Below are 21,589 nucleotides of genomic sequence, written 5' to 3'. Positions count from 1 at the left end.
CTGAAGGGATTGTGCCTGGGCTGTAATGAGTTGAAGGGACTGTGCCTGGGCTGTAATGGGCTGAAGGGACTGTGCCTGGGGTGTAATGAGCTGAAGGGACTGTGCCTGGGCTGTAATGGGCTGAAGGGACTGTGCCTGGGCTGTAATGAGCTGAAGGGACTGTGCCTGGGCTGTAATGGGCTGAAGGGACTGTGCCTGGGCTGTAATGAGCTGAAGGGACTGTGCCTGGGCTGTAATGAGCTGAAGGGACTGTGCCTGGGCTGTAATGGGCTGAAGGGACTGTGCCTGGGCTGTAATGAGCTGAAGGGACTGTGCCTGGGCTGTAATGGGCTGAAGGGACCTTGCCTGGGCTGTAATGGGCTGAAGGGACCGTGCCTGGGCTATAATGGGCTGACGGGACCGTGCCTGGGCTATAATCTGAAGGGACTGTGCCTGGGCTGTAATGGGCTGAAGGGACCGTGCCTGGGCTATAATGGGCTGAAGGGACTGTGCCTGGGCTGTAATGGGCTGAAGGGACTGTGCCTGGGCTGTAATGAGCTGAAGGGACTGTGCCTGGGCTGTAATGGGCTGAAGGGACTGTGCCTGGGCTGTAATGGGCTGAAGGGACTGTGCCTGGGCTGTAATGAGCTGAAGGGACTGTGCCTGGGCTGTAATGAGCTGAAGGGACTGTGCCTGGGCTGTAATGAGCTGAAGGGACTGTGCCTCGGCTGTAATGGGCTGAAGGGACTGTGCCTGGGCTATAATGGGCTGAAGGGACTGTGTCTGGGCTGTAATGAGCTGAAGGGACTGTGCCTGGGCTGTAATGGTCTGAAGGGACTGTGCCTGGGCTGTAATGGGCTGAAGGGACTGTGCCTGGGCTGTAATGAGCTGAAGGGACTGTGCCTGGGCTGTAATGTGCTGAAGGGACTGTGCCTGGGCTGTAATGAGCTGAAGGGACTGTGCCTGGGCTGTAATGGGCTGAAGGGACTGTGCCTGGGCTGTAATGGGCTGAAGGGACTGTGCCTGGGCTGTAATGGGCTGAAGGGACTGTGCCTGGGCTGTAATGGGCTGAAGGGACTGTGCCTGGGCTGTAATGAGCTGAAGGGACTGTGCCTGGGCTGTAATGAGCTGAAGGGACTGTGCCTGGGCTGTAATGAGCTGAAGGGACTGTGCCTGGGCTGTAATGGGCTGAAGGGACTGTGCCTGGGCTGTAATGGGCTGAAGGGACCGTGCCTGGGCTGTAATGAGCTGAAGGGACTGTGCCTGGGCTGTAATCTGAAGGGACTGTGCCTGGGCTGTAATGGGCTGAAGGGACCGTGCCTGGGCTGTAATGAGCTGAAGGGACTGTGCCTGGGCTGTAATGGGCTGAAGGGACTGTGCCTGGGCTGTAATGGGCTGAAGGGACTGTGCCTGGGCTGTAATGGGCTGACGGGACTGTGCCTGGGCTGTAATGAGCTGAAGGGACCGTGCCTGGGCTGTAATGGGCTGAAGGGACCGTGCCTGGGCTGTAATGGGCTGAAGGGACTGTGCCTGGGCTGTAATGGGCTGAAGGGACTGTGCGTGGGCTGTAATGGGCTGACGGGACTGTGCCTGGGCTGTAATGGGCTGAAAGGACTGTGCCTGGGCTGTAATGAGCTGAAGGGACTGTGCATGGGCTGTAATGGGCTGAAGGGACTGTGCCTGGGCTGTAATGAGCTGAAGGGACTGTGCCTGGGCTGTAATGGGCTGAAGGGACCTTGCCTGGGCTGTAATGGGCTGACGGGACCGTGCCTGGGCTATAATCTGAAGGGACTGTGCCTGGGCTGTAATGGGCTGAAGGGACCGTGCCTGGGCTGTAATGGGCTGACGGGACCGTGCCTGGGCTGTAATGGGCTGAAGGGACTGTGCCTGGGCCGTAATGGGCTGAAGGGACCGTGCCTGGGCTGTAATGGGATGAAGGGACTGTGCCTGGGCTGTAATGGGATGAAGGGACCGTGCCTGGGCTGTAATGGGCTGAAGGGACTGTGCCTGGGCCGTAATGGGCTGAAGGGACTGTGCCTGGGCTGTAATGGGATGAAGGGACTGTGCCTGGGCTGTAATGGGATGAAGGGACTGTGCCTGGGCTGTAATGGGCTGAAGGGACTGTGCCTGCACTGTAATGGGCTGACGGGACCGTGCCTGGGCTGTAATGGGCTGACGGGACTGTGCCTGGGCTGTAATGGGCTGACGGGACCGTGCCTGGGCTGTAATGGGCTGACGGGACTGTGCCTGGGCTGTAATGAGCTGAAGGGACTGTGCCTGGGCTGTAATGGGCTGAAGGGACTGTGCGTGGGCTGTAATGGGCTGACGGGACTGTGCCTGGGCTGTAATGGGCTGAAGGGACCGTGCCTGGGCTGTAATGAGCTGAAGGGACTGTGCCTGGGCTGTAATGAGCTGAAGGGACTGTGCCTGGGCTGTAATGGGCTGAAGGGACCGTGCCTGGGCTGTAATGGGCTGAAGGGACCGTGCCTGGGCTATAATGGGCTGACGGGACCGTGCCTGGGCTATAATCTGAAGGGACTGTGCCTGGGCTGTAATGGGCTGAAGGGACCGTGCCTGGGCTGTAATGGGCTGAAGGGACTGTGCCTGGGCTGTAATGGGCTGAAGGGACTGTGCCTGGGCCGTAATGAGCTGAAGGGACTGTGCCTGGGCTGTAATGGGATGAAGGGACTGTGCCTGGGCTGTAATGGGATGAAGGGACTGTGCCTGGGCTGTAATGAGCTGAAGGGACTGTGCCTGGGCTGTAATGGGCTGAAGGGACTGTGCCTGCGCTGTAATGGGCTGAAGGGACTGTGCCTGGGCTGTAATGAGCTGAAGGGACCGTGCCTTGGCTGTAATGGGCTGAAGGGACTGTGCCTGGGCTGTAATGGGCTGAAGGGACTGTGCCTGGGCTGTAATGAGCTGAAGGGACTGTGCCTGGGCTGTAATGTGCTGAAGGGACTGTGCCTGGGCTGTAATGAGCTGAAGGGACTGTGCCTGGGCTGTAATGGGCTGACGGGACTGTGCCTGGGCTGTAATGAGCTGAAGGGACCGTGCCTGGGCTGTAATGGGCTGAAGGGACCGTGCCTGGGCTGTAATGGGCTGAAGGGACCGTGCCTGGGCTGTAATGGGCTGAAGGGACCGTGCCTGGGCTGTAATGGGCTGAAGGGACCGTGCCTGGGCTGTAATGGGCTGACGGGACCGTGCCTGGGCTATAATCTGAAGGGACTGTGCCTGGGCTGTAATGAGCTGAAGGGACCGTGCCTGGGCTGTAATGGGCTGAAGGGACCGTGCCTGGGCTGTAATGGGCTGACGGGACCGTGCCTGGGCTGTAATGGGCTGACGGGACCGTGCCTGGGCTGTAATGGGCTGACGGGACCGTGCCTGGGCTGTAATGGGCTGACGGGACCGTGCCTGGGCTGTAATGGGCTGACGGGACCGTGCCTGGGCTGTAATGGGCTGACGGGACCGTGCCTGGGCTGTAATGGGCTGACGGGACTGTGCCTGGGCTGTAATGGGCTGACGGGACTGTGCCTGGGCTGTAATGGGCTGACGGGACCGTGCCTGGGCTGTAATGGGCTGAAGGGACTGTGCCTGGGCTGTAATGGGCTGAAGGGACCGTGCCTGGGCTATAATGGGCTGAAGGGACAGTGCCTGGGCTGTAATGGGCTGAAGGGACTGTGCCTGGGCTGTAATGGGCTGAAGGGACCGTGCCTGGGCTGTAATGGGCTGACGGGACCGTGCCTGGGCTGTAATGAGCTGAAGGGACCGTGCCTGGGCTGTAATGGGCTGAAGGGACCGTGCCTGGGCTGTAATGGGCTGAAGGGACTGTGCCTGGGCTGTAATGGGCTGAAGGGACCGTGCCTGGGCTGTAATGGGCTGAAGGGACCGTGCCTGGGCTATAATGGGCTGACGGGACCGTGCCTGGGCTATAATCTGAAGGGACTGTGCCTGGGCTGTAATGGGCTGAAGGGACCGTGCCTGGGCTGTAATGGGCTGAAGGGACTGTGCCTGGGCTGTAATGGGCTGAAGGGACTGTGCCTGGGCCGTAATGGGCTGAAGGGACTGTGCCTGGGCTGTAATGGGATGAAGGGACTGTGCCTGGGCTGTAATGGGATGAAGGGACTGTGCCTGGGCTGTAATGAGCTGAAGGGACTGTGCCTGGGCTGTAATGGGCTGAAGGGACTGTGCGTGGGCTGTAATGGGCTGACGGGACTGTGCCTGGGCTGTAATGGGCTGAAGGGACCGTGCCTGGGCTGTAATGAGCTGAAGGGACTGTGCCTGGGCTGTAATGAGCTGAAGGGACTGTGCCTGGGCTGTAATGGGCTGAAGGGACCGTGCCTGGGCTGTAATGGGCTGAAGGGACCGTGCCTGGGCTATAATGGGCTGACGGGACCTTGCCTGGGCTATAATCTGAAGGGACTGTGCCTGGGCTGTAATGGGCTGAAGGGACCGTGCCTGGGCTGTAATGGGCTGAAGGGACTGTGCCTGGGCTGTAATGGGCTGAAGGGACTGTGCCTGGGCCGTAATGAGCTGAAGGGACTGTGCCTGGGCCGTAATGGGCTGAAGGTTCCGTGCCTGGGCTGTAATGGGATGAAGGGACTGTGCCTGGGCTGTAATGGGATGAAGGGACTGTGCCTGGGCTGTAATGAGCTGAAGGGACTGTGCCTGGGCTGTAATGGGCTGAAGGGACTGTGCCTGCGCTGTAATGGGCTGAAGGGACCGTGCCTGGGCTGGAATGAGCTGAAGGGACCGTGCCTGGGCTGTAATGGGCTGAAGGGACTGTGCCTGGGCTGTAATGGGCTGAAGGGACTGTGCCTGGGCTGTAATGAGCTGAAGGGACTGTGCCTGGGCTGTAATGTGCTGAAGGGACTGTGCCTGGGCTGTAATGAGCTGAAGGGACTGTGCCTGGGCTGTAATGAGCTGAAGGGACCGTGCCTGGGCTGTAATGGGCTGAAGGGACCGTGCCTGGGCTATAATCTGAAGGGACCGTGCCTGGGCTATAATCTGAAGGGACTGTGCCTGGGCTGTAATGGGCTGAAGGGACCGTGCCTGGGCTATAATCTGAAGGGACCGTGCCTGGGCTATAATCTGAAGGGACTGTGCCTGGGCTGTAATGGGCTGAAGGGACTGTGCCTGGGGTATAATCTGAAGGGACCGTGCCTGGGCTATAATCTGAAGGGACTGTGCCTGGGCTGTAATGGGCTGAAGGGATTGTGCCTGGGCTGTAATGAGCTGAAGGGACTGTGCCTGGGCTGTAATGGGCTGAAGGGACTGTGCCTGGGGTGTAATGAGCTGAAGGGACTGTGCCTGGGCTGTAATGGGCTGAAGGGACTGTGCCTGGGCTGTAATGAGCTGAAGGGACTGTGCCTGGGCTGTAATGGGCTGAAGGGACTGTGCCTGGGCTGTAATGAGCTGAAGGGACTGTGCCTGGGCTGTAATGAGCTGAAGGGACTGTGCCTGGGCTGTAATGGGCTGAAGGGACTGTGCGTGGGCTGTAATGGGCTGACGGGACTGTGCCTGGGCTGTAATGGGCTGAAAGGACTGTGCCTGGGCTGTAATGGGCTGAAGGGACTGTGCCTGGGCTGTAATGAGCTGAAGGGACTGTGCCTGGGCTGTAATGGGCTGAAGGGACCTTGCCTGGGCTGTAATGGGCTGAAGGGACCGTGCCTGGGCTATAATGGGCTGACGGGACCGTGCCTGGGCTATAATCTGAAGGGACTGTGCCTGGGCTGTAATGGGCTGAAGGGACCGTGCCTGGGCTATAATGGGCTGAAGGGACTGTGCCTGGGCTGTAATGGGCTGAAGGGACTGTGCCTGGGCTGTAATGGGCTGAAGGGACTGTGCCTGGGCTGTAATGGGCTGAAGGGACTGTGCCTGGGCTGTAATGGGCTGAAGGGACTGTGCCTGGGCTGTAATGAGCTGAAGGGACTGTGCCTGGGCTGTAATGAGCTGAAGGGACTGTGCCTGGGCTGTAATGAGCTGAAGGGACTGTGCCTCGGCTGTAATGGGCTGAAGGGACTGTGCCTGGGCTATAATGGGCTGAAGGGACTGTGTCTGGGCTGTAATGAGCTGAAGGGACTGTGCCTGGGCTGTAATGGTCTGAAGGGACTGTGCCTGGGCTGTAATGGGCTGAAGGGACTGTGCCTGGGCTGTAATGAGCTGAAGGGACTGTGCCTGGGCTGTAATGTGCTGAAGGGACTGTGCCTGGGCTGTAATGAGCTGAAGGGACTGTGCCTGGGCTGTAATGGGCTGAAGGGACTGTGCCTGGGCTGTAATGGGCTGAAGGGACTGTGCCTGGGCTGTAATGGGCTGAAGGGACTGTGCCTGGGCTGTAATGGGCTGAAGGGACTGTGCCTGGGCTGTAATGAGCTGAAGGGACTGTGCCTGGGCTGTAATGAGCTGAAGGGACTGTGCCTGGGCTGTAATGAGCTGAAGGGACTGTGCCTGGGCTGTAATGGGCTGAAGGGACTGTGCCTGGGCTGTAATGGGCTGAAGGGACCGTGCCTGGGCTGTAATGAGCTGAAGGGACTGTGCCTGGGCTGTAATGTGAAGGGACTGTGCCTGGGCTGTAATGGGCTGAAGGGACCGTGCCTGGGCTGTAATGAGCTGAAGGGACTGTGCCTGGGCTGTAATGGGCTGAAGGGACTGTGCCTGGGCTGTAATGGGCTGAAGGGACTGTGCCTGGGCTGTAATGGGCTGACGGGACTGTGCCTGGGCTGTAATGAGCTGAAGGGACCGTGCCTGGGCTGTAATGGGCTGAAGGGACCGTGCCTGGGCTGTAATGGGCTGAAGGGACTGTGCCTGGGCTGTAATGGGCTGAAGGGACTGTGCGTGGGCTGTAATGGGCTGACGGGACTGTGCCTGGGCTGTAATGGGCTGAAAGGACTGTGCCTGGGCTGTAATGAGCTGAAGGGACTGTGCCTGGGCTGTAATGGGCTGAAGGGACTGTGCCTGGGCTGTAATGAGCTGAAGGGACTGTGCCTGGGCTGTAATGGGCTGAAGGGACCTTGCCTGGGCTGTAATGGGCTGACGGGACCGTGCCTGGGCTATAATCTGAAGGGACTGTGCCTGGGCTGTAATGGGCTGAAGGGACCGTGCCTGGGCTGTAATGGGCTGACGGGACCGTGCCTGGGCTGTAATGGGCTGAAGGGACTGTGCCTGGGCCGTAATGGGCTGAAGGGACCGTGCCTGGGCTGTAATGGGATGAAGGGACTGTGCCTGGGCTGTAATGGGATGAAGGGACTGTGCCTGGGCTGTAATGGGCTGAAGGGACTGTGCCTGGGCTGTAATGGGCTGAAGGTACTGTGCCTGCACTGTAATGGGCTGACGGGACCGTGCCTGGGCTGTAATGGGCTGACGGGACTGTGCCTGGGCTGTAATGGGCTGACGGGACCGTGCCTGGGCTGTAATGGGCTGACGGGACTGTGCCTGGGCTGTAATGAGCTGAAGGGACTGTGCCTGGGCTGTAATGGGCTGAAGGGACTGTGCGTGGGCTGTAATGGGCTGACGGGACTGTGCCTGGGCTGTAATGGGCTGAAGGGACCGTGCCTGGGCTGTAATGAGCTGAAGGGACTGTGCCTGGGCTGTAATGAGCTGAAGGGACTGTGCCTGGGCTGTAATGGGCTGAAGGGACCGTGCCTGGGCTGTAATGGGCTGAAGGGACCGTGCCTGGGCTATAATGGGCTGACGGGACCGTGCCTGGGCTATAATCTGAAGGGACTGTGCCTGGGCTGTAATGGGCTGAAGGGACCGTGCCTGGGCTGTAATGGGCTGAAGGGACTGTGCCTGGGCTGTAATGGGCTGAAGGGACTGTGCCTGGGCCGTAATGAGCTGAAGGGACTGTGCCTGGGCCGTAATGGGCTGAAGGTTCCGTGCCTGGGCTGTAATGGGATGAAGGGACTGTGCCTGGGCTGTAATGGGATGAAGGGACTGTGCCTGGGCTGTAATGAGCTGAAGGGACTGTGCCTGGGCTGTAATGGGCTGAAGGGACTGTGCCTGCGCTGTAATGGGCTGAAGGGACCGTGCCTGGGCTGTAATGAGCTGAAGGGACCGTGCCTGGGCTGTAATGGGCTGAAGGGACTGTGCCTGGGCTGTAATGGGCTGAAGGGACTGTGCCTGGGCTGTAATGAGCTGAAGGGACTGTGCCTGGGCTGTAATGTGCTGAAGGGACTGTGCCTGGGCTGTAATGAGCTGAAGGGACTGTGCCTGGGCTGTAATGAGCTGAAGGGACTGTGCCTGGGCTGTAATGGGCTGAAGGGACCGTGCCTGGGCTATAATCTGAAGGGACCGTGCCTGGGCTATAATCTGAAGGGACTGTGCCTGGGCTGTAATGGGCTGAAGGGACCGTGCCTGGGCTATAATCTGAAGGGACCGTGCCTGGGCTATAATCTGAAGGGACTGTGCCTGGGCTGTAATGGGCTGAAGGGACTGTGCCTGGGCTATAATCTGAAGTGACCATGCCTGGGCTATAATCTGAAGGGACTGTGCCTGGGCTGTAATGGGCTGAAGGGATTGTGCCTGGGCTGTAATGAGCTGAAGGGACTGTGCCTGGGCTGTAATGGGCTGAAGGGACTGTGCCTGGGGTGTAATGAGCTGAAGGGACTGTGCCTGGGCTGTAATGGGCTGAAGGGACTGTGCCTGGGCTGTAATGAGCTGAAGGGACTGTGCCTGGGCTGTAATGGGCTGAAGGGACTGTGCCTGGGCTGTAATGAGCTGAAGGGACTGTGCCTGGGCTGTAATGAGCTGAAGGGACTGTGCCTGGGCTGTAATGGGCTGAAGGGACTGTGCGTGGGCTGTAATGGGCTGACGGGACTGTGCCTGGGCTGTAATGGGCTGAAAGGACTGTGCCTGGGCTGTAATGGGCTGAAGGGACTGTGCCTGGGCTGTAATGAGCTGAAGGGACTGTGCCTGGGCTGTAATGGGCTGAAGGGACCTTGCCTGGGCTGTAATGGGCTGAAGGGACCGTGCCTGGGCTATAATGGGCTGACGGGACCGTGCCTGGGCTATAATCTGAAGGGACTGTGCCTGGGCTGTAATGGGCTGAAGGGACCGTGCCTGGGCTATAATGGGCTGAAGGGACTGTGCCTGGGCTGTAATGGGCTGAAGGGACTGTGCCTGGGCTGTAATGAGCTGAAGGGACTGTGCCTGGGCTGTAATGGGCTGAAGGGACTGTGCCTGGGCTGTAATGGGCTGAAGGGACTGTGCCTGGGCTGTAATGAGCTGAAGGGACTGTGCCTGGGCTGTAATGAGCTGAAGGGACTGTGCCTCGGCTGTAATGGGCTGAAGGGACTGTGCCTGGGCTATAATGGGCTGAAGGGACTGTGTCTGGGCTGTAATGAGCTGAAGGGACTGTGCCTGGGCTGTAATGGTCTGAAGGGACTGTGCCTGGGCTGTAATGGGCTGAAGGGACTGTGCCTGGGCTGTAATGGGCTGAAGGGACTGTGCCTGGGCTGTAATGGGCTGAAGGGACTGTGCCTGGGCCGTAATGAGCTGAAGGGACTGTGCCTGGGCCGTAATGGGCTGAAGGTTCCGTGCCTGGGCTGTAATGGGATGAAGGGACTGTGCCTGGGCTGTAATGGGATGAAGGGACTGTGCCTGGGCTGTAATGAGCTGAAGGGACTGTGCCTGGGCTGTAATGGGCTGAAGGGACTGTGCCTGCGCTGTAATGGGCTGAAGGGACCGTGCCTGGGCTGGAATGAGCTGAAGGGACCGTGCCTGGGCTGTAATGGGCTGAAGGGACTGTGCCTGGGCTGTAATGGGCTGAAGGGACTGTGCCTGGGCTGTAATGAGCTGAAGGGACTGTGCCTGGGCTGTAATGTGCTGAAGGGACTGTGCCTGGGCTGTAATGAGCTGAAGGGACTGTGCCTGGGCTGTAATGAGCTGAAGGGACCGTGCCTGGGCTGTAATGGGCTGAAGGGACCGTGCCTGGGCTATAATCTGAAGGGACCGTGCCTGGGCTATAATCTGAAGGGACTGTGCCTGGGCTGTAATGGGCTGAAGGGACCGTGCCTGGGCTATAATCTGAAGGGACCGTGCCTGGGCTATAATCTGAAGGGACTGTGCCTGGGCTGTAATGGGCTGAAGGGACTGTGCCTGGGGTATAATCTGAAGGGACCGTGCCTGGGCTATAATCTGAAGGGACTGTGCCTGGGCTGTAATGGGCTGAAGGGATTGTGCCTGGGCTGTAATGAGCTGAAGGGACTGTGCCTGGGCTGTAATGGGCTGAAGGGACTGTGCCTGGGGTGTAATGAGCTGAAGGGACTGTGCCTGGGCTGTAATGGGCTGAAGGGACTGTGCCTGGGCTGTAATGAGCTGAAGGGACTGTGCCTGGGCTGTAATGGGCTGAAGGGACTGTGCCTGGGCTGTAATGAGCTGAAGGGACTGTGCCTGGGCTGTAATGAGCTGAAGGGACTGTGCCTGGGCTGTAATGGGCTGAAGGGACTGTGCGTGGGCTGTAATGGGCTGACGGGACTGTGCCTGGGCTGTAATGGGCTGAAAGGACTGTGCCTGGGCTGTAATGGGCTGAAGGGACTGTGCCTGGGCTGTAATGAGCTGAAGGGACTGTGCCTGGGCTGTAATGGGCTGAAGGGACCTTGCCTGGGCTGTAATGGGCTGAAGGGACCGTGCCTGGGCTATAATGGGCTGACGGGACCGTGCCTGGGCTATAATCTGAAGGGACTGTGCCTGGGCTGTAATGGGCTGAAGGGACCGTGCCTGGGCTATAATGGGCTGAAGGGACTGTGCCTGGGCTGTAATGGGCTGAAGGGACTGTGCCTGGGCTGTAATGGGCTGAAGGGACTGTGCCTGGGCTGTAATGGGCTGAAGGGACTGTGCCTGGGCTGTAATGGGCTGAAGGGACTGTGCCTGGGCTGTAATGAGCTGAAGGGACTGTGCCTGGGCTGTAATGAGCTGAAGGGACTGTGCCTGGGCTGTAATGAGCTGAAGGGACTGTGCCTCGGCTGTAATGGGCTGAAGGGACTGTGCCTGGGCTATAATGGGCTGAAGGGACTGTGTCTGGGCTGTAATGAGCTGAAGGGACTGTGCCTGGGCTGTAATGGTCTGAAGGGACTGTGCCTGGGCTGTAATGGGCTGAAGGGACTGTGCCTGGGCTGTAATGAGCTGAAGGGACTGTGCCTGGGCTGTAATGTGCTGAAGGGACTGTGCCTGGGCTGTAATGAGCTGAAGGGACTGTGCCTGGGCTGTAATGGGCTGAAGGGACTGTGCCTGGGCTGTAATGGGCTGAAGGGACTGTGCCTGGGCTGTAATGGGCTGAAGGGACTGTGCCTGGGCTGTAATGGGCTGAAGGGACTGTGCCTGGGCTGTAATGAGCTGAAGGGACTGTGCCTGGGCTGTAATGAGCTGAAGGGACTGTGCCTGGGCTGTAATGAGCTGAAGGGACTGTGCCTGGGCTGTAATGGGCTGAAGGGACTGTGCCTGGGCTGTAATGGGCTGAAGGGACCGTGCCTGGGCTGTAATGAGCTGAAGGGACTGTGCCTGGGCTGTAATGTGAAGGGACTGTGCCTGGGCTGTAATGGGCTGAAGGGACCGTGCCTGGGCTGTAATGAGCTGAAGGGACTGTGCCTGGGCTGTAATGGGCTGAAGGGACTGTGCCTGGGCTGTAATGGGCTGAAGGGACTGTGCCTGGGCTGTAATGGGCTGACGGGACTGTGCCTGGGCTGTAATGAGCTGAAGGGACCGTGCCTGGGCTGTAATGGGCTGAAGGGACCGTGCCTGGGCTGTAATGGGCTGAAGGGACTGTGCCTGGGCTGTAATGGGCTGAAGGGACTGTGCGTGGGCTGTAATGGGCTGACGGGACTGTGCCTGGGCTGTAATGGGCTGAAAGGACTGTGCCTGGGCTGTAATGAGCTGAAGGGACTGTGCCTGGGCTGTAATGGGCTGAAGGGACTGTGCCTGGGCTGTAATGAGCTGAAGGGACTGTGCCTGGGCTGTAATGGGCTGAAGGGACCTTGCCTGGGCTGTAATGGGCTGACGGGACCGTGCCTGGGCTATAATCTGAAGGGACTGTGCCTGGGCTGTAATGGGCTGAAGGGACCGTGCCTGGGCTGTAATGGGCTGACGGGACCGTGCCTGGGCTGTAATGGGCTGAAGGGACTGTGCCTGGGCCGTAATGGGCTGAAGGGACCGTGCCTGGGCTGTAATGGGATGAAGGGACTGTGCCTGGGCTGTAATGGGATGAAGGGACTGTGCCTGGGCTGTAATGGGCTGAAGGGACTGTGCCTGGGCTGTAATGGGCTGAAGGTACTGTGCCTGCACTGTAATGGGCTGACGGGACCGTGCCTGGGCTGTAATGGGCTGACGGGACTGTGCCTGGGCTGTAATGGGCTGACGGGACCGTGCCTGGGCTGTAATGGGCTGACGGGACTGTGCCTGGGCTGTAATGAGCTGAAGGGACTGTGCCTGGGCTGTAATGGGCTGAAGGGACTGTGCGTGGGCTGTAATGGGCTGACGGGACTGTGCCTGGGCTGTAATGGGCTGAAGGGACCGTGCCTGGGCTGTAATGAGCTGAAGGGACTGTGCCTGGGCTGTAATGAGCTGAAGGGACTGTGCCTGGGCTGTAATGGGCTGAAGGGACCGTGCCTGGGCTGTAATGGGCTGAAGGGACCGTGCCTGGGCTATAATGGGCTGACGGGACCGTGCCTGGGCTATAATCTGAAGGGACTGTGCCTGGGCTGTAATGGGCTGAAGGGACCGTGCCTGGGCTGTAATGGGCTGAAGGGACTGTGCCTGGGCTGTAATGGGCTGAAGGGACTGTGCCTGGGCCGTAATGAGCTGAAGGGACTGTGCCTGGGCCGTAATGGGCTGAAGGTTCCGTGCCTGGGCTGTAATGGGATGAAGGGACTGTGCCTGGGCTGTAATGGGATGAAGGGACTGTGCCTGGGCTGTAATGAGCTGAAGGGACTGTGCCTGGGCTGTAATGGGCTGAAGGGACTGTGCCTGCGCTGTAATGGGCTGAAGGGACCGTGCCTGGGCTGTAATGAGCTGAAGGGACCGTGCCTGGGCTGTAATGGGCTGAAGGGACTGTGCCTGGGCTGTAATGGGCTGAAGGGACTGTGCCTGGGCTGTAATGAGCTGAAGGGACTGTGCCTGGGCTGTAATGTGCTGAAGGGACTGTGCCTGGGCTGTAATGAGCTGAAGGGACTGTGCCTGGGCTGTAATGAGCTGAAGGGACTGTGCCTGGGCTGTAATGGGCTGAAGGGACCGTGCCTGGGCTATAATCTGAAGGGACCGTGCCTGGGCTATAATCTGAAGGGACTGTGCCTGGGCTGTAATGGGCTGAAGGGACCGTGCCTGGGCTATAATCTGAAGGGACCGTGCCTGGGCTATAATCTGAAGGGACTGTGCCTGGGCTGTAATGGGCTGAAGGGACTGTGCCTGGGCTATAATCTGAAGTGACCATGCCTGGGCTATAATCTGAAGGGACTGTGCCTGGGCTGTAATGGGCTGAAGGGATTGTGCCTGGGCTGTAATGAGCTGAAGGGACTGTGCCTGGGCTGTAATGGGCTGAAGGGACTGTGCCTGGGGTGTAATGAGCTGAAGGGACTGTGCCTGGGCTGTAATGGGCTGAAGGGACTGTGCCTGGGCTGTAATGAGCTGAAGGGACTGTGCCTGGGCTGTAATGGGCTGAAGGGACTGTGCCTGGGCTGTAATGAGCTGAAGGGACTGTGCCTGGGCTGTAATGAGCTGAAGGGACTGTGCCTGGGCTGTAATGGGCTGAAGGGACTGTGCGTGGGCTGTAATGGGCTGACGGGACTGTGCCTGGGCTGTAATGGGCTGAAAGGACTGTGCCTGGGCTGTAATGGGCTGAAGGGACTGTGCCTGGGCTGTAATGAGCTGAAGGGACTGTGCCTGGGCTGTAATGGGCTGAAGGGACCTTGCCTGGGCTGTAATGGGCTGAAGGGACCGTGCCTGGGCTATAATGGGCTGACGGGACCGTGCCTGGGCTATAATCTGAAGGGACTGTGCCTGGGCTGTAATGGGCTGAAGGGACCGTGCCTGGGCTATAATGGGCTGAAGGGACTGTGCCTGGGCTGTAATGGGCTGAAGGGACTGTGCCTGGGCTGTAATGAGCTGAAGGGACTGTGCCTGGGCTGTAATGGGCTGAAGGGACTGTGCCTGGGCTGTAATGGGCTGAAGGGACTGTGCCTGGGCTGTAATGAGCTGAAGGGACTGTGCCTGGGCTGTAATGAGCTGAAGGGACTGTGCCTCGGCTGTAATGGGCTGAAGGGACTGTGCCTGGGCTATAATGGGCTGAAGGGACTGTGTCTGGGCTGTAATGAGCTGAAGGGACTGTGCCTGGGCTGTAATGGTCTGAAGGGACTGTGCCTGGGCTGTAATGGGCTGAAGGGACTGTGCCTGGGCTGTAATGAGCTGAAGGGACTGTGCCTGGGCTGTAATGTGCTGAAGGGACTGTGCCTGGGCTGTAATGAGCTGAAGGGACTGTGCCTGGGCTGTAATGGGCTGAAGGGACTGTGCCTGGGCTGTAATGGGCTGAAGGGACTGTGCCTGGGCTGTAATGGGCTGAAGGGACTGTGCCTGGGCTGTAATGGGCTGAAGGGACTGTGCCTGGGCTGTAATGAGCTGAAGGGACTGTGCCTGGGCTGTAATGAGCTGAAGGGACTGTGCCTGGGCTGTAATGAGCTGAAGGGACTGTGCCTGGGCTGTAATGGGCTGAAGGGACTGTGCCTGGGCTGTAATGGGCTGAAGGGACCGTGCCTGGGCTGTAATGAGCTGAAGGGACTGTGCCTGGGCTGTAATCTGAAGGGACTGTGCCTGGGCTGTAATGGGCTGAAGGGACCGTGCCTGGGCTGTAATGAGCTGAAGGGACTGTGCCTGGGCTGTAATGGGCTGAAGGGACTGTGCCTGGGCTGTAATGGGCTGAAGGGACTGTGCCTGGGCTGTAATGGGCTGATGGGACTGTGCCTGGGCTGTAATGAGCTGAAGGGACCGTGCCTGGGCTGTAATGGGCTGAAGGGACCGTGCCTGGGCTGTAATGGGCTGAAGGGACTGTGCCTGGGCTGTAATGGGCTGAAGGGACTGTGCGTGGGCTGTAATGGGCTGACGGGACTGTGCCTGGGCTGTAATGGGCTGAAAGGACTGTGCCTGGGCTGTAATGAGCTGAAGGGACTGTGCCTGGGCTGTAATGGGCTGAAGGGACTGTGCCTGGGCTGTAATGAGCTGAAGGGACTGTGCCTGGGCTGTAATGGGCTGAAGGGACCTTGCCTGGGCTGTAATGGGCTGACGGGACCGTGCCTGGGCTATAATCTGAAGGGACTGTGCCTGGGCTGTAATGGGCTGAAGGGACCGTGCCTGGGCTGTAATGGGCTGACGGGACCGTGCCTGGGCTGTAATGGGCTGAAGGGACTGTGCCTGGGCCGTAATGGGCTGAAGGGACCGTGCCTGGGCTGTAATGGGATGAAGGGACTGTGCCTGGGCTGTAATGGGATGAAGGGACTGTGCCTGCACTGTAATGGGCTGACGGGACCGTGCCTGGGCTGTAATGGGCTGACGGGACTGTGCCTGGGCTGTAATGGGCTGACGGGACCGTGCCTGGGCTGTAATGGGCTGACGGGACCGTGCCTGGGCTGTAATGGGCTGACGGGACTGTGCCTGGGCTGTAATGGGCTGACGGGACTGTGCCTGGGCTGTAATGGGCTGACGGGACCGTGCCTGGGCTATAATCTGAAGGGACTGTGCCTGGGCTGTAATGGGCTGAAGGGACCGTGCCTGGGCTGTAATGAGCTGAAGGGACTGTGCCTGGGCTGTAATCTGAAGGGACTGTGCCTGGGCTGTAATGGGCTGAAGGGACCGTGCCTGGGCTGTAATGAGCTGAAGGGACTGTGCCTGGGCTGTAATGGGCTGAAGGGACTGTGCCTGGGCTGTAATGCTCTGTGACTCTATGGAGGATGTAGACAGCATTTTCTCAGAGAGGAGTTGCTATAAACAAAAGGGCATAGGTTTAAGGTCAGAGGTGAGATGTTTAAAAGGGCCTTTAGGGTCAACTTCTTCACACAAAGGATGATACGGATTTGGAACAAGCTGCAAGAAACTAGAGATGAAATAGGCACATTTGCAACATTTAAAAGCCACCTAGATAAGTCCATGGATTGGAATGGTTTAGAGGCACACAAGGCATTCTGAAAATACCAGAAATCCAAAGCAACACACACAAAATGCAGGAGAAACTCAGCAGGCCAGGCAGCCTCTATGGAAAAGAGTACAGTCGATGTTTTAGGCCGAGGCACCAACTATACTTTTTTCTATCGGTGCTGCCCGGCCTGCTGATTTCCTCCAGCATTTTGTATGTGTTGCTCTGGATTTCCAGCATCTGCAGATCCTCTCATGTTTGAAGAAGGTTAGGGGGGAGCGGGAAGGAGTACAAGCTGGAGGTGATAGGTGAGACCACGTGGCTGGGGGGAGTGGGGGATGAAGTAAAAAGCTGACAGGTGATAGGTGAGAAAGGTAAAGGGCTGAAGAAGAAGGAATCTGATAGGAGAGGGGAGTGGACTATGGGAGAGAGGAGGGAAAACGGTAGGAAGTGATGGGCGGGTGACGAGAAGGGGAGAGCTAGAGTGGGGAGTAGGAAAAGAGAGAAGGAGGATCCTTTTCCATCCTGTGTGACTCTAGACGTTCTCTTGCCTGAATATTGTCCAGGACTTGTTGCAGTTAGGCGTGGGGCCACTTTGCTTTCTAAGGAGATGCTAATGGAATTGAACATGGTGTGACCATCAGCAAACACCTCCATTTCCGACCTCAGTTTGGAAGGAGGTTCATTGGCGAGGGAGAGAGTGATGTTCGTGTGACCCCCCCCCCCCATCCTATTGCCCCTCGCCCATTCAGTGAGAGGGGTGCTGACACTTACCCTGAATCATCAAAATGCACACGAAGCACAGTCCAGATGACGACGCAAATTGTGGGCGTCCCTGAAAAAGAGAAACACAGTCTTATTGCGGGGAAACTTCCCTTTTCTGAAGCCAGTCACCTTTTCCCTCCCACCGGTTACACTTCCCCCACCCTCCCTCCGCACCCTTACCAGCCGGCGCCCCAGAATGCCAGCGATACGCAACAAGAACTGCCGGCTGACTTCAGGAGAGGGGGTGGTGCACACATTACTTTCCACGCCAGTGGTGTTCAGCTCAACCACAGGGGTTGAGAGGGTCAAGTTCCTTGGAGTGAACGTCACTGACAGCCCGTGCCAGTCCAAAGCTCACCAGTGCCTCTACATCCTCAACAAATACGTCACATCCCCGTCAGTGTTTCAGAGGCACTACCTAGTTGCGTTACAGTTTGGTACGACAACGGCTCTGCCCGTGACAGCGAGAAACTGCAGGGGTTTGTGGATAGAAACCAACCTCCCCTCCGTGGACTCTGTCTACAGTTCTTGCTGCCTCGGTAAAACAGCCAGCAAAATCAAAGAGCCCTCGCACCCTGGGAGTTCTCTCTCCTCCTCGCTCCCATCTGGCAGAAGATACAAAAGCCTGAAAGCACTTGTTCCCGTTGTTATTCTCCAGTTCCTGGTATGATAAGATGGACTGCTGACCAGATACTGTCCTTGCACCTTGTTGTCCACCTGCACTGCACTCTCTGTAACTGTGACACTTTATTCTGCATTCTGTTGTTGCTTTTCCCCTGTGCTACCCCAATGTGATGAAATGATCTGTATGAACGGCATGCAAAACTCTGCTTCTGTCGTCAAATTCGTTATATGCTGTGTCGAATGACGTGGGCAATCCTGGCCTTTCCATCATCATGATTGTGCTAGGCAATTTTTTTACACAAGTGCTTTGCCGTTGCCTTCCTCTGGGGCAGTGACTTTTCAAAACGGGTGACCCCAGCCATTATCAATACTCTTCAGAGATTGTCTGTCCAGCATCAGAGGTCGCATAACCAGGACCTGTGATGTGCACCCTTGTCAGGAAAGATGTTCTCCCACGAGTGTGAGAAAGCCTCTATATATAAGTAAGTGTGTGTGTGTGTGTGTGATAGAGAGAGAGAAATACATTGTATATTTGAGTTGAGTTGTAATCTATATTGAGTTGGAGCTGTGTATTTAATATTTGAAATTTAATATTTACAATATATCAGTAATATTGTAAATATATTGCTGGATTAAGCATTCTTTGTTTGTTTAAATAATTCACTGTGGGTTATAGGTAAAAGTCGGAGAATGGCCCACACCGTTTCACTGCCACGTCATAAGCGTGCACCTCACTTAAAGAACAAACAAAGCAGACACACCTCTACCAGCTCCGCGCTTCCCTTTCAACTAGTTTTACGTTTTGGAGTTATGAAACATAACACTTCCCTCTATTCTGAGGCTGTACCCTCTGGTCCTGGACACCCCCACTATAGGAGACATCCTCTCCACATCCACTCTATCTGGGCCTTCCAATATTCGGTAAGTTTCAATGAGACCACTGCCCCCCCCCCCCCATTCTTCTAAACTCTTGCGAGTACTGGCCCAGAGCCGTCAAACGCTCCTCATACCCAGAATCATTCTCATGAACCCCTACTGGACCCTCTCCAATGCCAGCACATCTTTTCCTAGATCCAAAACTGCTCACAATACTCCAAACACAGTATGACCAATACTTCATAAAGCCTTGGCATTATCCTTGCTTTTATATTCCAATCTTCTTGAAATGAACGCTAAAGTGACATCTACCTTCCTGACACAACTTGCAAATTAACTTTTTGGGTATCCCGGACGAAGACTCCTAACTCCCTTTGCACCTCTGATTTCTGAATTTTTCTGCTCATTTAGTCTGTGCCTTTATTTCTCCTAACACAGTGCGTGGCCACACACTTCCTGACACTGTATTCCATCTGCCAGTTCCTCGCCATTCCCCAATCTATCTCAGTCCTTGTGCAGCACCACCTACCCCTCCACCTATCTTCATATCATCCACAAACTTTGCCCCGAAGCCATCATTTATGTCGTCCAAATTATTGACACGTAACATGATAAAAAAATAATCCCCACACCAACCCCTGGGGAACACCGCTAGTCACCAGCCAACTGGGAAAGGCCCTCTTTTTGTTCCCAGTCTTTGCCTCCTTCCAAACAGCCAATCTTCTATCCAGGCGGGTATCTTCCCCATAATACCACGGGCTCTTGTGTCCAGTGGCCTTTTGAAACTGATGCTGGTCCTGAGCTGGGAGTGTTTCCTTGCCGTTGTACTTGGGGTACTGCGCACCGTTCCGAGTGCCCTTCTATAGGAAGGAGTGCAGAGGAGGACTCCAGGAGTCAGGGGACTGTTATAGTGAGCAGGGGAGCCGGGTGTAGGTGATCGCATCGGGGGCAAATGCACTGGGTTTTACAGGTGTCACGGGTTTACGGTGAAAGGGGACATAGCAACCGGAGAGATAACATTTTCACCCAGAGGGTGGTCAGTATTTGGTATGAGCGAGATACACTAACAACATTCAAAATGTACGTGGACAGGGACATATAAAGGAAAGGTTTGCGTGGGAAAATGGAGAAGCCTTAGGTGGCCATCTTGGTCCACGAGCAGGCCTGAATGGCCTGTTTATGTGCTGTGTGACACTAAGTGCAAGGAGAATACTATAATAATTTAAATTATTAGTTCAAAGTTAAAATTATAATCAATTTATTTAACATGCAGGTTTGGGAAATTAACTAAAAGTCTTTAATTACATTTTAAAATTCAGGTAAGGTGATCAACTTTAAGCAGATCTGGCTAGCATTCTGCGGAAAGGTCGGGTGGGAAGTGCATCCATTCCCTGAGGAGTGGCCTTGCACCATATTTGCCCTCCAGCGTTCCCCATAGCGAGATGTCCGTATAACAACAGCCCTCTGGCAGCATTTAGCTGTCAACACAGTATATCTCATCCCTTTTAACCACCCCCGCTGGGGTGGGGGATTTGGTGGAGGGCAGGAAGTGCAAATCTTACACTATGGTACGTCCATCGCTACCTGGTGTGTGCTGCTCGCACTGTACTTAGTACAATAAAACCCTCGGGCAAACACAAGGTCCGTGAATGAGTTCCACGCTGTTTTAAAACCAACAGAATCTACATTAGCACAGAGCAAACCAGGAGTGATTGGAGGCCACTAGGCCCCCAAACCTGATCCAGCTTCAACTCTTCTCACAGTCATAGAGTGCCACAGCACAGAAACAGGCCCTTTGGCCCATCTAGTCCATGCTGAACTGTTAATCTGCATAGTCCCATCAATCCGCACAGGCACCATAGCCCTCCATACCACTCCTAAGCGTGTATCTATCCAAGATTCTCTTCAATGTTGAAATCAAACTTGTATCCACCACTTCCTCCGGCAGCTCATTCCACACTCTCACCACTCTCTGAGTGAAGAAGTTCCCCTTAACCATTTCACCTTTCACCCTTAACCCATGACCTCTCATTCTAGTCTCACCCAATCTCAGTGGAAAAAGCCTGCCTGCACTTACCCTATCTATGCCCCTCAAAACTGTGCATGCCTCTAGCAAATCTCTCCTCATTCTGCTACTCTCCTAACCTGTTCAACCTTTCCCCATAATTCAGGTCTTCAAGTCCCAGCCACATCCTTGTAAATTTTCTCTGTGTTCTTTCAATCTTGTTTACATTTTCCCTGTAGGTAGGTGACCAAAACCAACTCAATACTCCAAATTAGGCCTCACCAATGCCTTATACAACTTCAACATAACATCCCATCTCCTGTATTGAATATTTTGAATTGTGGAAAAGTGTTCGAGAGGTGAAATGTCAGGAAGAACCTGTCGTTTGGGAATTAGAGGAGGTCGACAGGATATGGAGGAATTTTGGCAAGGCAAGATGGTTCCCACACTGAGAACAACAGGTAGGATGTGAACGTACACAGTTCCTTACCCTGGCTGTGAGATCAAGAACTGAAGGGCACAGATTCAGGGTGAGGGGTGGGGCAAGATTTGACTGGAACTCGAGGGGCAACTTTTACACTCAGTCAGTAGATGCAACGAGAGGCAGGTACATTAACAACACTTAACGCTTCACCTGAGCCTGGGGGGAGACCTACGAAGTCTGTAAAATTATGAGCATCCAGCACAGCTTACAGTACAAAATATGGAAGTCTGGATCTCCTGGTTACTAGAGAGAAAGTTTATACCGACTTAAATTATGAGAGGAATTGTTAAATTGTGTGTGTGTTGCTCTGGGAATTCCTCTAATATTTTGCGTGTGTTGCCAGCATCTGCAAAATCTCCTGTGTTTACTAAGTTGGGAGATGTATAATTGTGAGATGTATAATTGGGAGATGTCAACATTGTGGAGAATTGAGAATTAAGAATGTAATTATGAGATCATAGGATGTTATCGGGACTCAGGGGAATGAGTAAGAGGGAGCGGCTGAGCAGGTGGGGACTTAATTCATGGGGGATAGGTGAATGAGTGGAAACTGAATCAGGTTTAATGTCACTGGCATATGTCATGAAATCTGTTGTGTTGTGGGAGCGGTACAGTACAATACATAAAAAATAATATAAATTATAATAAGGTGCAAATAAAATTAAATAAGAAGTGCAAAGAGAGAAAAAAGAGAAATAAATGGTGAGGTAATGTTCATGGGTTTATTGTCCAATCAGAAATCTGATGGCAG

General features: G+C 55.9%; 1 protein-coding gene across 1 annotated transcript in view; it reads right to left on the bottom strand.

The window, feature by feature from the left end:
* The window catches only part of LOC132395316 (pituitary adenylate cyclase-activating polypeptide type I receptor-like), a 140,403-nt gene that overhangs the window by 29,300 nt on the left and 89,514 nt on the right, over positions 1 to 21,589 (bottom strand). Inside the window, exon 8 of the mRNA XM_059971730.1 lies at positions 16,859 to 16,919. Within this exon, the coding sequence (XP_059827713.1) occupies positions 16,859 to 16,919 (61 nt within the window). The remainder of the gene's footprint in view (positions 1 to 16,858; positions 16,920 to 21,589) is intronic.

Source organism: Hypanus sabinus, chromosome 6 (assembly GCF_030144855.1).
Source record: "Hypanus sabinus isolate sHypSab1 chromosome 6, sHypSab1.hap1, whole genome shotgun sequence".
NCBI lineage: Eukaryota > Metazoa > Chordata > Chondrichthyes > Myliobatiformes > Dasyatidae > Hypanus > Hypanus sabinus.
This window is presented reverse-complemented; position numbering and strand designations above follow the sequence as displayed.